The sequence below is a fragment of the Ooceraea biroi genome, chromosome 11 (genome assembly GCF_003672135.1).
Source record: "Ooceraea biroi isolate clonal line C1 chromosome 11, Obir_v5.4, whole genome shotgun sequence".
Lineage (NCBI taxonomy): Eukaryota > Metazoa > Arthropoda > Insecta > Hymenoptera > Formicidae > Ooceraea > Ooceraea biroi.
Genome location: NC_039516.1, coordinates 4,257,196 through 4,271,793, shown reverse-complemented (window position 1 = coordinate 4,271,793; position 14,598 = coordinate 4,257,196). Strand labels below are relative to the sequence as shown.

General features: G+C 36.0%; 2 protein-coding genes across 2 annotated transcripts; both read right to left on the bottom strand.

Moving 5' to 3' along the window:
• Positions 1–2,552: 2,552 nt before the first annotated feature.
• LOC105282945 lies at positions 2,553–6,238 on the bottom strand. The gene is made up of 7 exons (XM_011345289.2): positions 6,139–6,238; positions 5,815–5,885; positions 5,667–5,736; positions 5,235–5,304; positions 4,585–4,695; positions 4,226–4,381; positions 2,553–3,109 (listed from the first exon to the last, which is right to left on the bottom strand). The coding sequence occupies exons 4-7, from the start codon at positions 5,289–5,291 to the stop codon at positions 2,963–2,965; spliced, it is 471 nt and encodes a 156-aa protein (XP_011343591.2). The 5' UTR covers positions 5,292–5,304; positions 5,667–5,736; positions 5,815–5,885; positions 6,139–6,238; the 3' UTR covers positions 2,553–2,962.
• A 3,983-nt stretch (positions 6,239–10,221) lies between these two features.
• Positions 10,222–14,145, bottom strand: LOC105282944. The gene is made up of 5 exons (XM_011345288.1): positions 14,046–14,145; positions 13,129–13,207; positions 11,927–12,055; positions 11,568–11,723; positions 10,222–10,745 (listed from the first exon to the last, which is right to left on the bottom strand). The coding sequence occupies exons 2-5, from the start codon at positions 13,192–13,194 to the stop codon at positions 10,572–10,574; spliced, it is 525 nt and encodes a 174-aa protein (XP_011343590.1). The 5' UTR covers positions 13,195–13,207; positions 14,046–14,145; the 3' UTR covers positions 10,222–10,571.
• Positions 14,146–14,598: the final 453 nt, after the last annotated feature.

Sequence of the window (14,598 nt, the reverse complement as noted above, 5' to 3'; positions counted from 1 at the left end):
CAAACGACAAACACCGGCGTCATTAAATCACTGCTGATAGTCCGGATACAACTAGCCGCGCTAAAACGAGCTCAGGGATTTTTATGGCCGATAAAGACCGGCAAATAAAGAACGCGATATAAAGAATATGGAACCAGGAACCGGGCCGGTCAATAAAAGAACTAGAAGCTATCAGGAAATAATTGCTATTGAGGGATGGAACGGGGATGGGACAGCAGCAATCTAAGAGAGTGCTTCTACGCTTGGTTCTATGGTTTGGTACAAATAAGTTGCAAGATAATTTACGATACAATATATTTGTTTTTCATACAGGATTAAATACATATTTATCTTTTATACAATTTATTAATTCTGGTTGACTGTTGTATCGACGCTTCCAATCTCGTTGGGGATCCGTCAGTCTCATATTTATTCCTTCCTGTTTCTTGCTTTTCGTTCGTCCATCGTCGCGGCCGCCATTAAAGCTATAAATTTGCGACAAAATCCTCGGATTCGTTCATCGATCACGTGGCCGGCTGTATCGCTTCGTCATCGAGCAATTAACGTGCTCGCGCTTTTATTCGCGTTTATAACAAAAGCGACGATGGGACAGGGGGGAGGTGCACATTTTTCAGACGCCACCCGTTGAAATCGTTAGCTGATCATTATCCGACGTCGGTATCGATTTCATTAATACTTGAACCGGGGAGAGTATCCGTAGCCGCGCGAAACAAGCGGCTGTCTCATTAAGCTCGCCGCCCCTTTTAATCTTTCCACTTTTATCCTATTTCCGCTCCCGGCTCTCGTGAGGGGATGCGGGAACGTGAATGCTATTGGCAAGGACGACGCGTCTATCCGAGTTACATACAGTAGCCCACGGATGGCTTTAATCTCATCCGGCGCGAGCTCATTGCGGGGAATGTGATCGTGAAACACGCTGCGACTCGCTTTTTCCAGATCCGCCTTTTTACGGGGATACTCTTGAATGACACGTTATGACCGTTGCGCGCTTTTCACAGTCGCACAAATATATTGCCGCGACTGCCTTTGAAAAAGACGCCCGCAATACGTGACGGCCACCGCATACATTTTGTATTAACGTGCAACGGCGTTAAGTTAATTTCAGCCCGTATTTTGCTTGCGCAAAGTATCCTTTGATGGGCGTTTGGCATTATTATTAATGCAACATGCGAAACTGCTCGACGATTATAATACTATCGGGAAGAATGTACTTCTTTGTCAAGAAAGCATCAGAGAGACGGGGAATGAAACAGAAAAAGCCAGTTATTCCTTAAAATTATTTAGGACTGGAGGAAACTTAATAAATTAGAGAGAGAGAGAGAGAGACAGACAGAGACAGAGAGAATTACATTTGTATTTAAATAAAAACAATATATATGTACATGTATATATTTTCAATAATGATGCTTGTGCACGACCGGCATGCCATAGTAATTATTCAGTGGTGAAGAGGCAACGCATCTCGCTCGAGGAATGGATGCCCGCTTATCTTGCTAGAATAAATTCAGACGCCTAATTACACGGGACCGATCGATCGGGGCGTAATTATTCGCTTCGTTTTCAGTTACGCCAAGTGGTTTTCGCGCTCATTAACGACGTTAATCGGCGTCTCTTTGACGTTCGCCTTCTGCGCCACCGCGACCGATTCGCAGGCGCCCATTTTGACGATGGGGTTAAAACCGAGAGATTTCCTATCCCGTGTACAAGTCGTTGCGGCGTTACTAATGTATCCGCTGAGTACACTGTTAATATTTAAGCGCGCGCTCGTGCTCCGTAACCAGCATCCACCGCTACCGCCACCGCCCATCTCCCAACCCCTTCGCCGTCTACCACCCATCGACTTGCCGAAACCCTTGAAGTTCCCTACTGTTGACAGACGCTGTCTCGTCACGGCAGGTGGCTCGAGGCGCGCAAACTACATCCGACGGCGGTTCAGGATATTTCGATACACTCGCGATTAATTAATGACGCCACCAGGTACCCGTCGTATCGCGTTCGAGTCGAATACATCGAGTAACGTTGGAGCGCGGTTGTTAACCGTGAATTAGCCTTATGGTCGCGTTGCGGTCCCACGAACCGACAAGCCGTCTGCTTTGCAAATATCGACGACGAGCGCGAGCAAATATTTCGTACAACATGGAACGGCAATCTCTCTCTCTCTCTCTCAACTTTATTTAAATAAATTCTTCTAGTTTTTTCGACGAAATTGCTGTGAGAAAGATCCCACAAACGGAACTTTGTAATATTATAAATATTGGAGATATTTATAATATTATAATGTGATCATACCTTCATTATCACGAGAGAGCAATTAGGCAAAGTATGTTACAAATGATGTTTTATCCGTTACAAATCAAGGGTCTTCGCAAAAGGGTCTTCATTCTTTGCAAAGTACCTCTCGCGCCATCGTGGTTAGCACTCTTGAAGTACTCGAGCTCTGAAAGGCAGTGTCTCGTAATTGTCCAATTATAACGATTGATCGACTCTTGAAAAGTGGATCTTTTTTAGACTGAATCCTTTTCCTTACAGGAAACACAAAATATCTGTATGCATAAGCTTTAAATGTGCGATTTATTTCAATATACATAACTTTCTTGACATACATAAAATCGCTACATATGAAAGATGCGATGTGCATTATCGTTCGGATTTTAAGTATTAAGTATTAATGTGATTAAATATGTGTGCTATAATAGTATTTTTCTTATAACGTATGTATATAATTTTAAAAATATGTACGTACATAAGTTTAATTAAACGATAGTGATCATATGTAAAAGATACGATATGTCTCAAAAAGTGTTTTTAATTTTTAGTTTCTGCGAAATTATTAAATTAACGTTTCTGATTTGACTTTTTGATTGATTTGAGTATCCGATTTATTTGACTCATCTAATTTATTTTTGATGAATTTATCTTTTTATTTCGAATCATTATCTTTTTTTTAGCCTTTTTACCTAATTTATTTGCCCTGTTTATCCGATCCATCGCCATCAGAACTTGCATTAGACGTGTCAATACAGAACACATGTGTGTATAACCCTTGTGTACCCAATTGTGCGTTCGCATTAGTTATCCATTCCTGTTGCTGTTCTAGCGTTCCCACTTCCTATAAAAAACGAAAATATTGAGTTTTATATTCATGTTTGTGCTTAAAGTACAAGTTGTGAAGACAAGAAATTTTGTTTCTTGCAGTTCTTTTAAGCAACTCTCTCTTCATATCAAAATATTGTATCTATATTAAAATTTTACTAAATTTCACACAAAATTTGATGAATTAAATAATGTTTTATCCTTTATTTAGATTTTTAAAGCTACAGGCTGAAACTAAGGTAATTATTTACAATAAGGGAGTCCTCGATTTAAATAATTTTTTAATACAGCTAACAATATTAATTTTTAGCACCGGTTAAAATCTTCACAACGTCACTCAGGAAATGACCTTGATGACATATTAAAAAATTATTGAATTATCGGAGATGGCTCTCTTACTGTAAATAATTTTCAAAAATAATTCTCGATGTTTAATTTCGTTGAAGAAGAATTTTTAGACGTATCAAAAAAATGTATAATTCTTTTTGTAATGCCTGCATATCTACCGCGTCCTTTAATCAAGTATGCTTGCAAATGCGAAAAGTACATCGTCTCATGCACTTAGAGAACGCAGTGGTCGGGCCGCATCGTCTACTCGTATACTTTTGATTAGCGCATATTACACCTGTGTGACTTGCACGCGTCTGTGTGCACGCGCAATATTTAATACGTGTGCGGTTCCGTGTGTCTCCGACAATGGGGCTCAGCAAACAGCTTTTCACGCTAGTTTCCTCTCACTCGGCCGCATTAAGCGCACGCGCGTAAATTCCGTGTACACCCGATTGTTCGTGTGTTAACACATGGCATATGCAACGTGAGGTGAGGACAGGGCCAGAAATGTATGCATGTAAATGCGGCGTCGACAGTCAGTCGCAGGCCGCTCCTGCGTGTAACATCACCGAGCGCGTCGGAGGTCACCAGATGCCTAGTAATGCTGAGCGGAATCAAAAAAGTAAAATGTAACGCACACGTAACTCGATGGGAAGTCTGCGGCTCTCTTCTTCACCCGCGATTCTACGGGATAAAATAACAGTTTTGGGATTCAAGCGCGAGCAACCGAAAAATTTCCACGCGGGGAATGGACTTCCGTTTCTTGCAACATCAATTGATAAATCAATCATGGAGAAATTACCTGCGCAATCTTGCAAGCTTCGAGATCCGAATTTGAGAGATTGCTGCTGTTGCAATTGACGTTGTCGACCCCCACCATCGGTTGTCCATAACACGTGGTGCGATTCACGCAATCACTTATTTCGATACGTATTGCGTACACCGAGCAGTTCGCACACTGAAACAAAACATTAGTACTTAAAGACTCCAGAAGAATATTAATTAAAGTATTTCAAGCGGGTAACTGATAAGTATTGTAGTCTCCAGTTTTTTCCCGCTTACAATCAATTAAGTCAAACTCCGAATGCACACGAGAACATCTCGCGATTGTGCACGCCATTCGAGATCGACGTGACAATGTATACGCTAACGATTTTATACCGAATTGTAAGCGATGTTTCCCGTGATTAACTTGGTATTATTGGTCCAGTTAAGCGTCGTATTCGTGAGGATCCAATCATCTGGATTGCAAGTGTCGTTGGTCGTTGCAGTCTGAAAAAGAAAGATTACTGGATTACTATATAGCATTACGAACAACGAGGAATCATTTATTATTAATTAAGTATCTCGCGAGTTATTTCCACATGGTTTGTATAAACGTTGTTATTCCCGTTCAATGTTTTCGCGGCACTACGAGAACCGTTACGAACAATGTTTAAAATTTCAAGGTTTGAGATATTGGCTAACCACGTTTTATCTTGCATGAGACTCTTATATTAACATGTTACAAGGCGTTTGAAAAACAGAAAATTTGTATTATCGCAGTCGAACTTTAGAAAATTCTCATGAAATAAATAACAGGTAAATCGTTTTTACACAATGTGCGCCTTACATGAATCGCCATGACACGTCATTCTCATGTTAATCGTATATCTAGTTGAAAAATTGCGTCACGTCTTTCTTGTGATTCCAAATATCATACAAAATTCGGAATTAATCTCACCTCTTATCAAATTCACTCTTTTTGAAGGAAATTTACTATAATAACAATTTACTATAATATTATAATTTGCTATAATTGTTACACTTACAAATACGTCTGGGATAGATATCACGAATCCAAACAGGATAATCCAGTAGAGCTTCATTTTTTAATGAAACCTGCGAATAAAGAGAAATTTTTAAAGAGAAAACTTTTGTTATATTAATATATTGGGATCTTTATTGCTCAACAGTAGCGTAAATGAAAATTAACATATCAATGTAAAGTCGTTTTCTAACGCTATATACTTAGATTGTTTTTTGCTACATAGAATGCCAAGTAATTTAATTTTCCGTATATCACGAACCCAAACAATAAAACACACAATTTCGTGTTTCTTTGAATTACTCTTTCCCGTTGCAAAACGTACGAAAAATTATAGATAATTTAAGACATTGTGTTAACGACGTGCTTAGCTACTTCTTTGCGTCTCATCATGTTATAAATCGCACTACAACTCGCGAAATTAACGAATACTTACAATTAGATGACCACGACTAATTATACAACTCTTTTAGCCAGGAACCTGAGAATTTTCCGTAAATCCAAATCTGATAATATAACGAGAATATAAAATCTCATATCTCAGTTGATTTGATGTAGATTTATTTTATATAATAAAAACTTACTTGCGACACGATTGCTAGATATTAAATTTTCAGAAATCGCAGAGAGAATTATATCCCGAATGCAGTTTCCACTGAGGTCATAATTGTTAAAGGATGTAAACCGTGATGCAGAGATGGAATATAAAAATAATTATTTAATATTAGTCAAAAATGTATAGAACTAAACAGAAATATGACGAGACTTATCTTATCACTAAAAGAAATGTATAGAAAATATCGATTATGCATGGATATATATACAGTTTTGATAAAGTTCGTAAAAAATTGTATCAAGTATAAAAATTATATAAAGTCTCGGAAATATTAGGATATTTTTCGTTTCACCTGTTGTTATGTGCGTCGAATAGATCAGTACTCGCGTGCAGCGAAAAACTTACTGAGTACCAACTACGTATGTAACTACGTATGTAACTAAAGTAATTAGTTATATTACGCATGTACAGTATAATTATTTTGCGTGGTAAAACACAAAAGTGGCTGTTTAAGCTGACTGATAAGCGATCGTTTTTGCTGATCACACAAATCAACAAAATCAAACTATTTATATATAATTTATATTATATAAACAATTATCATATGTTTTGTGTGTGTGTGTGTGTGTGTGTGTGCGCGCGCGCGCGCGCGTGTGTGTGTGTGTGTAGTTTAAGAAAATATACGGTATTTACCCAGTAAGCAAAATGTGTGCAATCTGCCAGCAGATTGGCAACAGATTACTGCAGAAGTTGATAGCAAATTGGCATCCGTTATGTCCGCATTAGGATAGTGATCTGCCAGCAGAGCCTGCTAACAGACTCTGACAGCAGATTGGCGGCAGAAACCGAGCAGGATCTGCAGCTTTTGGCCATTCATATTTACGATATATTAAAGCATGTGTTTACTTTTAACACACTATAAATTGGCATTTTATATTACCATGTGTTAAAAGAACGCATTTGTTTGTTAAATTAAAGTACATTTGGCTTGATGTGTCTTTCTGACAGTTCGTTGCATAATCTCTCTCTTATTGTTAATTTATTCTAATCTGAAGTCCGAATTTTGTTTTCGAACTTCAGATTGCTTGTGGCGTGCGTGAACTACATGGACGTTGTCCATGGGAGCCTCTGTGTCGCAAGTGCAAAAATTTTCAGAAAAATTAATATTATCATGCCAAGGCGCGTATATTAACTTATATAACTGTTAGGCTAAATCTTAACATCGAGTAAGAACTCGACGTGTGCACCGCATAGCGGTGCGGAGCGAAAACACGTGTTCATAGCCGTGTAAATTTGAATACTGTCAAAAGCTGCGGATCCTGTTCGGTTTCTGCTGCCAATCTGCCGTTAGATTCCGCGCGCGCAGATCTTGCTCGGTTTCTGCTGCCAATCTGCCGTTAGATTCCGCGTGCGCAAATCTTGCTCGGTTTCTGTCGACAATCCGACTTCAAGCCATGTTTGTAGATTCTGCTCGGTTTCTGCCGCCAATCTGTTCTTAGATTTTGTGAGCAAGCTCTGTTACATTTCTGGCACCAATTTGTCGAATTAATCGTTAATAACAACTTCTGTATCAAATTTGTTGTCTTTTGGCTGGCAATAGTTGATAGCAGATAGTTAGCATCATCTGCTTTCGGCAGACTTGGCTATCTGGGTACATGTTTATCCGCTATTTTCACGAGTAAGTTGCAGGAAATTTTAGTCGTCACTCATTATTAAAAAGTTAACAAAAAGTTAACCAAAAAATATTTAATGATTTTGAATGAATTTTCAGCTGTCCATGCGATAGAAAGAATTACGGATTGAGTTAAGTTAGGTTTGGTTAGAATTTTGCGGGGAGGGGGTGCATCTCTTTACACTTATTTCATAAAGTGGAATTATAAAATAGGAATTGTATCTATTGATCATGTTTTATTCAATAGGATACAACGTAGCCATAATTTGTTCTAAATAGGAAATGAGAGATGCGCAAGAGGATACATAGTGGTATACAAAGAAGGACAAACAATAATGAAAATTATTATTTTTATAGATCTGCAAAATCAGCGCTGTATCCCCTAATAATTTGTGATATACAGGGTGAGGCACCTAAAACAGGCCACCTGAATATCTCGGCTGTTATTGGTGATAGAAAAAAATGTGTCAGACCAAACTTGCATGGTTTCGAAGGACACATAATTTGTTTTAAATAGTTTTTTATTAGGTGGACGCGTAGAGGTCATATGAAGGTCAACTTCGTTTTTTAAAATGATATATGTTTTTTTACGTACCATCTAGTAGAGCGTTTGAAGATGCGCACATTGATCTACGGGGTCAAAATCATTCAAGGTCACTGAAGGCTAAAATTTCTAAGTGCTAGAACTTTTTCATTTCTGAGTTTACAGTATTTTCAATAGCAGAGAACTCTAGGCAATATAAAAAATATAGATATCAACAACTCAGAACTTCTCGGAAAAGAAAACATTTCTAAGGGCTAGAACTTTTTCATTTCTGAATTTACGGTATTTTCAATAGCAGGGAACTCTAGGCAATATAAGAAATAATGATATGAACAACTCAGAACTTCTCGAAAAAGAAAAAATTTCTAAGGGCTAGAACTTTTTCATTTCTGAATTTACGGTATTTTCAATAGCAGAGAACTCTAGGCAATATAAAGTAAATTATTTTCCCTTGCAGTTGGCCTTCAGTGACCTTGAATGATTTTGACCCGTAGATCAATGTGCGCATCTTCAAACGCTCTACTAGATAGTACGTAAAAAAACATATCATACCATTTAAAAAAACGAAGTTGACCTTCATATGACCTCTACGCGTCCACCTAATAAAAAACTATTTAGAACAAATTATGTGTCCCTCGAAACCATGCAAGTTTGGTCTGACATATTTTTTTCTATCACCAATAACAGCCGAGATATTCAGGTGGCCTGTTTTAGGTGCCTCACCCTGTATATCAGAAACTGCACATGACTCCCACATAGTAAAATAAAAATTACTTAGAACTTTACTCTTCATAACATATGAAAAAGACCCGCGCTACGTAACATTTTCTATATTAGTTACTACGATAAATGATAAATTACGTTCGTCTTGATTAACCCATTAACGCCTGAAAGTCCAAAATTTTCTACTTACTTTCGGTTCTCTTGAATGCCTATCAAATCATGAGCAATTTGACCAACAATGTATATCCTACTATTTTTGGGTATGCTCTTTCCGAATCCGTCGTTATATTTGAGTTTTGTCGACGTGGAAAAAAAATATGGCTGTTTTGATAAAAAGAAATACGAAAAAAAAACAGTATTTTCGAGAAAAAATCTGTTTTTGGAATGGGATGGGAGTAGAAATGAAGTTAAGACCCCGTCCATCGATGGATAAAATAGTTGTACCTTAAAGATGCACATAAACAGAAGGTCGAAAACTCAAGGAAATTTGTCAAATACAGCATTTTTTCGATACAATTCAACTATAATCGAGATTTTTACATCTAATTCATGATTCTAAATGATAAATTCGATAAGTCTACTTGATATTAGTTGATATTTTCACTCTTAAAAATAGCGAACTCTATATGGCAACCAATCAACTCGCGAAAACATTGAAAATATGGAGTTTTTTCACTTTTCTCAGTTATCCTCGTCTATTTATTCTCGATCTAGTGTATCATCCTCTATAAATACATAAATTGGTAATAATAAGAGCCCTTTACATTCTAAGCCATCATGAAAAGTTCATAATCACCCTCGTCCCTCAGCCGTTAGTCTCTAACGTTGCCCGACTCTTACCACTAGGAGGTGGACGGAGAGAAGAGTCTTGTTTTTTTTTTGTATTCTTATCATTATTTTATTTTTTTTTGCATTTTTGTCATTTTATCCTTTTTTTATTCGAGTAATTATTTTTTTTTATATTTTTATATTATATATTATTTTTCTCCTTTGTCCACATGTCCAAATCTCTATGTTTTCTCAAATATTTATGACCATTTTGTATTTTGAAATTTATAGTATATCTATCAAAATTATTGATGATATTTTGTGAAGCAGTCACAAAATACACATGATGCGTCTCATAAGGATTTGAAAAGAACGTGTTCTAGCGAGTCATGCGATATCAGAACAAATAAGTTTTATGACGACTGTAATCGATATTTTTGCAAGCCCTGCTTCACAAAATATCATCAATAATTTTGATAGATATACTATAAATTTCAAAATACAAAATGGTCATAAATATTTTATGCGTTACAAATCAACAAGGATCTTCGCAAAAGGATCTTCATTCTCTTCAAAGTATCCCTCGCGTCATCGTAGTTAGCACTTTTGAAGTACTCAAGCTCTGAGAGGCAGTGTCTTGTAATTGTCAAATTATAAGGATTGATCGACTCTTGAAGTGGACCTTTTCTTAGATTGAATCTTTTCTGTTATAAGAAGTACACAATATCTGTATGCATAAGCTTTAAATGTGCGATTTATTTATTTCAATACTTAACTTTTTTGACATACATAAAACCGGTACATATGTATAAACGGTGCGATGTATGCACATTATCGTTCGGATTTTAAACATTAAGTGTTAATGTGATTAAATATATGTGCTAGTATATACACAATACATTTTTCTTATAACATATAATAGTTTAATTAAACGATAGTAATCATGCGTAAAAGATACAATATATCTCAAAAAATAGTTTTTGCGAAATTATTAAATTTATTTTGCCTGACTTATTTCACTTATCTCATCTATTTTTGAGCAATTTATTTGTTTTATTTCGAACCATTATCTTTTTTTTTAGCCTGTGTTACCTGATTCATTCGATCCATTCGATTCATTCGATTCTCCATCGCTATTAAGATTTATATTAGCTAAATCAATACAGAACTCATAGGCGAAGAACGCCTGTGCAAACAGTCTTCCATATCGTCTAATTAAATATTTCCTTTCCTGTTCTAGCTTTGCCACTTCCTATAAAATAAAATACAAAGTAATAAGTTTTATACACAAACTCGTGTATTTATATATACTTAAAGTACAAGTTGTGAAGACAAACAATTTTCTTTGTTGCAGTTCTTTTAAGCAACTCCTTCTTCATATTAATATTGTATCGGTATTAAAATTTTATTAAATTTCACAAAATTGGATGACTTAAATAACATCTTATCATTCATTTAGAGTTTTGAAGCTGCAAGCTGAAAATAATTCTCGAGACGTTTAATTTTATTGAAGAAGAATTTTTAAATGAATCGAAGAAATTGTATTTATAATTTCTTTTTATACTGCCTGCTACATCTATCGCGTTCCCTGATCAAATATGTTTGCAAATGCGAAAAGTATATCGTCATGCACTTGGGGAACGCAGTGGTTGGGCTGCATCGTCTACTCTTATACTTTTGATTACCGCATGCACATCTGTGTGCCTCTCACGCGGATTTGGGTGCACGTGTAATATTTAATACGAGTGTGGTTCCATGTGTCTCCGACAATAGGGCTCAGCAAATAGTATACGTAACGGTAAATGCGGCATTGACAATCAATCGCAGGCCGTTTCTGCGTGTATACATCACCGAACGCGGAGATCACCAGATGTCTGGTAATGTTGAGCGGAAAAAATAAAATATAGCGTATACGTAACGGGGAGTTCGCGACTCTCTTCTTTACCTGCGATTCTACGGGATAAAATAATTTTGGGATTCAAGCGCGAGCAACCAAAACATTTCCTGTCTTCATGCGCGGGTGGACTTTCATTTCTTGTAATATCGATTGATAAATCAATCATGGGAAAATTACCTGTGCAATCATGCAAGCTTCGAGATCCGAATTTGTGAGATTTTCGCTGTTGCAATCGACCTGTTCAACCCACCCCATCGGCTGTGTCATACATGCGGATTGATTCTTGCAGCCAGTTATTATGACATGTATTGTATATATCTGACACCACAAGCACTGAAACAAAACATTTTATTAATTAAAGAGTCCAGAAGAATATTAATTAAAATATTTCAAGCGGTAACTGATAAATATTGTAGTGTCCAGTTTATTTCGCGTACAATCAACCAAGCCAAACTCCGGAAGCACACGAGAACATCTCACGATTGTGCACGTTGTTTAAGATCGACGTGATAATGTATACGCTAACGACTTCATACCTGACTAAATGTGATGTTTCCCACGATTTGATAGGTACCATTGGTACCATTGGTATCATTGGACCACGTAATTGTTGTATTCGTGAGGATCCAACTGCCTGGTTGACAAAAGTCGAAGGTTTCTGTATTCTGGCAAAGAAAGATTAAAAATTACTGGATTACTATATAGCGTTACGGATAACGAGGAATCATTTATTAATATTTATTATCAATTAAATATCTCGCGAGTTATTTCCACACGGTTTGAATAAACGTTGTTGTTTCCCTTCCGATGCTTTCGCACTACGAGAACCGTTGCCGTAGTTTCAGCAGCAGCAGTGCGTTTATGCCAGGGGACAAGAGGAAGAGTGAAAAACGTTAATATCGTGGAATAAAGGAGGAGAGTAATAGACAGAATCCGGAGCACCTATTTTATATCAGTTGTAATGCGCCCCCGCCGATCGACTCTATAACTACGAACTTTTATTTCTTCAACAAGAAAAGGCTGACGCCGGAAACGGCGATGTATGGGACCAAAGAAACTTTATTTATAGCGGCATATATCGACCGCCGCATGATATCCTCATCTTCCTCTGTCTCTATACGCGCTACGTTTCGCTTTCTTCGTTGTTCTGATATACCTAAGGCGTGATTTAAATATAGAATTAATTTATAGAAAATATAAAACGGATATAATAAAAAGATGGAGAGATCGATATCAATTTGTAGTAACTGTGTGTTTCATCATAGAGGGAAAAAACTGCGCCTTCGAATATTCAATGTAGATGACGCAGCATATCAATGCACATGTATCTATTTAGATTAGATTAGAAAAATGTGAACGTAGATGCACAAAATTGAAGCGTATATGTGTAATGTTTAGAATTTCAAGGTTTGAGATATCGACGCTAACGTTTTATCTTGCATGAGAATCTTTAACAACGCATTTAAATTAACATATTACAACACATTTGAAGAACAGAAAATTCGCATGGAATAAATAACAGATAAAACGTTTTTACACACAATGTAAACCTTATATGAATCGCCATGACACGTCACCCTCATGTCAATCGCATATCTAGTTGAAAAGTAGTGTCACATCTTTCTTATGATTCCAAATATTATACAAAATTCAGAATCTCATCTCTTATTAAATTCATTTTTTTAAGGAAATTACAATTTACTATAATATTATAAGTTGCTTTAATTGTTGTACTTACTATTATTACGCCTGCTGCTGCGATAGATATCGCGAATCCAAACAGGATAACCCAATAGAGCTTCATTCTTCTATTAAATCTGCAGATAAAGAGAAATTAAATCTTTGTTATATTAATAGATTGAGATCCGTATCGCTCAACAGTTAGTGTAAATGAAAATGAACATATCAATTTAAAGTCGTTTTCTAACACTATATAGAATGCTTTTACGCAAGTAATTTAATCTTCCGTATATCACGAACGCAAACAATAAAACACACAATTTAGTGTTTCTTCGAATTTATTCTCTCCCGTTGCGAAACGTTCGAAAAATGATAGATATTAAAATTTAAGATATTAACGACGTACTCGGCTACTTCCTCGTGTTCCATTATGTTCTAAATCGCACTACACCCACGGAGTTAACGAATACTTAGATGATACCATGCCTAATTACACAACTATTTTAGGCAGAAATTTGAGAATTTTCCGTAAATCCAAATCCGAGAACATAACGAGGCATGAAATCTCATATCTCAGTTGATTCTATTTAGATTTATGTTATTTAATAAAGACTTACTTGCGCGATACGATTGCTAGATGTTAAATTTTCAGAAATCATAGAGGATATTATATCCCAAATGCAGTTTCTATTAAAGTGAGGTCACGATTGTTAAAGAATGTAAACTGTGATGGAGAGATGGAATATAAAAATTATTTAATATTAGTCAAAAATGTATGGAACTAAACAGAAATATGACAAGACTTATCTTATTACTAAACGAACATATAAAAAGTATCGATACATTTTACAAACTTTATCAAAACTATATATTTGTATGCATGGATGCATACAGTTTTGATAAAATTCGTAAAAAGTTGTATCGTAAAATCTTGGAAGTATTAAGATATTCTTTTTACTAGATTATTCTTTTCACCTGTTGTATGTGCGTTGAACGGATCAGTACTCGAGTAAAGCGGAAGACTCACTAATTTAGACTAAGTAATCAACTACGTATATAACGAAAGTGTTGCAAAAGTGGCTATTTAAATAAGCTGACTGATAAGCGTCAAAGAGGCAATAACTTTTGCTGATTGCATAAATCAGCAAGGTTGAACTATTTATATATAATTTACATAAACAATTATCGTGTTACAGTGTATGGTACATGTATAATTAATCAATCAATCAGTTTATCGATCTCTCCCGATCTCTCTAAAATTTTTCTTTTTAATTCGTTACGATGAATCGGTGTTACGAAAACTGAAATATATTCATTGTTCTCTTAGGTACATTCTATCTTTTCCAAAAAGAACAAAAAGGATTAATTATACATGTACCACACAACATGTAATACGATACAAAAAAGGATTAAACGAATTAAAAAGAGAAATTTTTGAGAGATCGAGAGAGATCGATGAACTGACTGATTGATTCGGTTTTTCGAATTTATTTCATTTTACTTTAACTAAGCCGCATGCTATCCATTA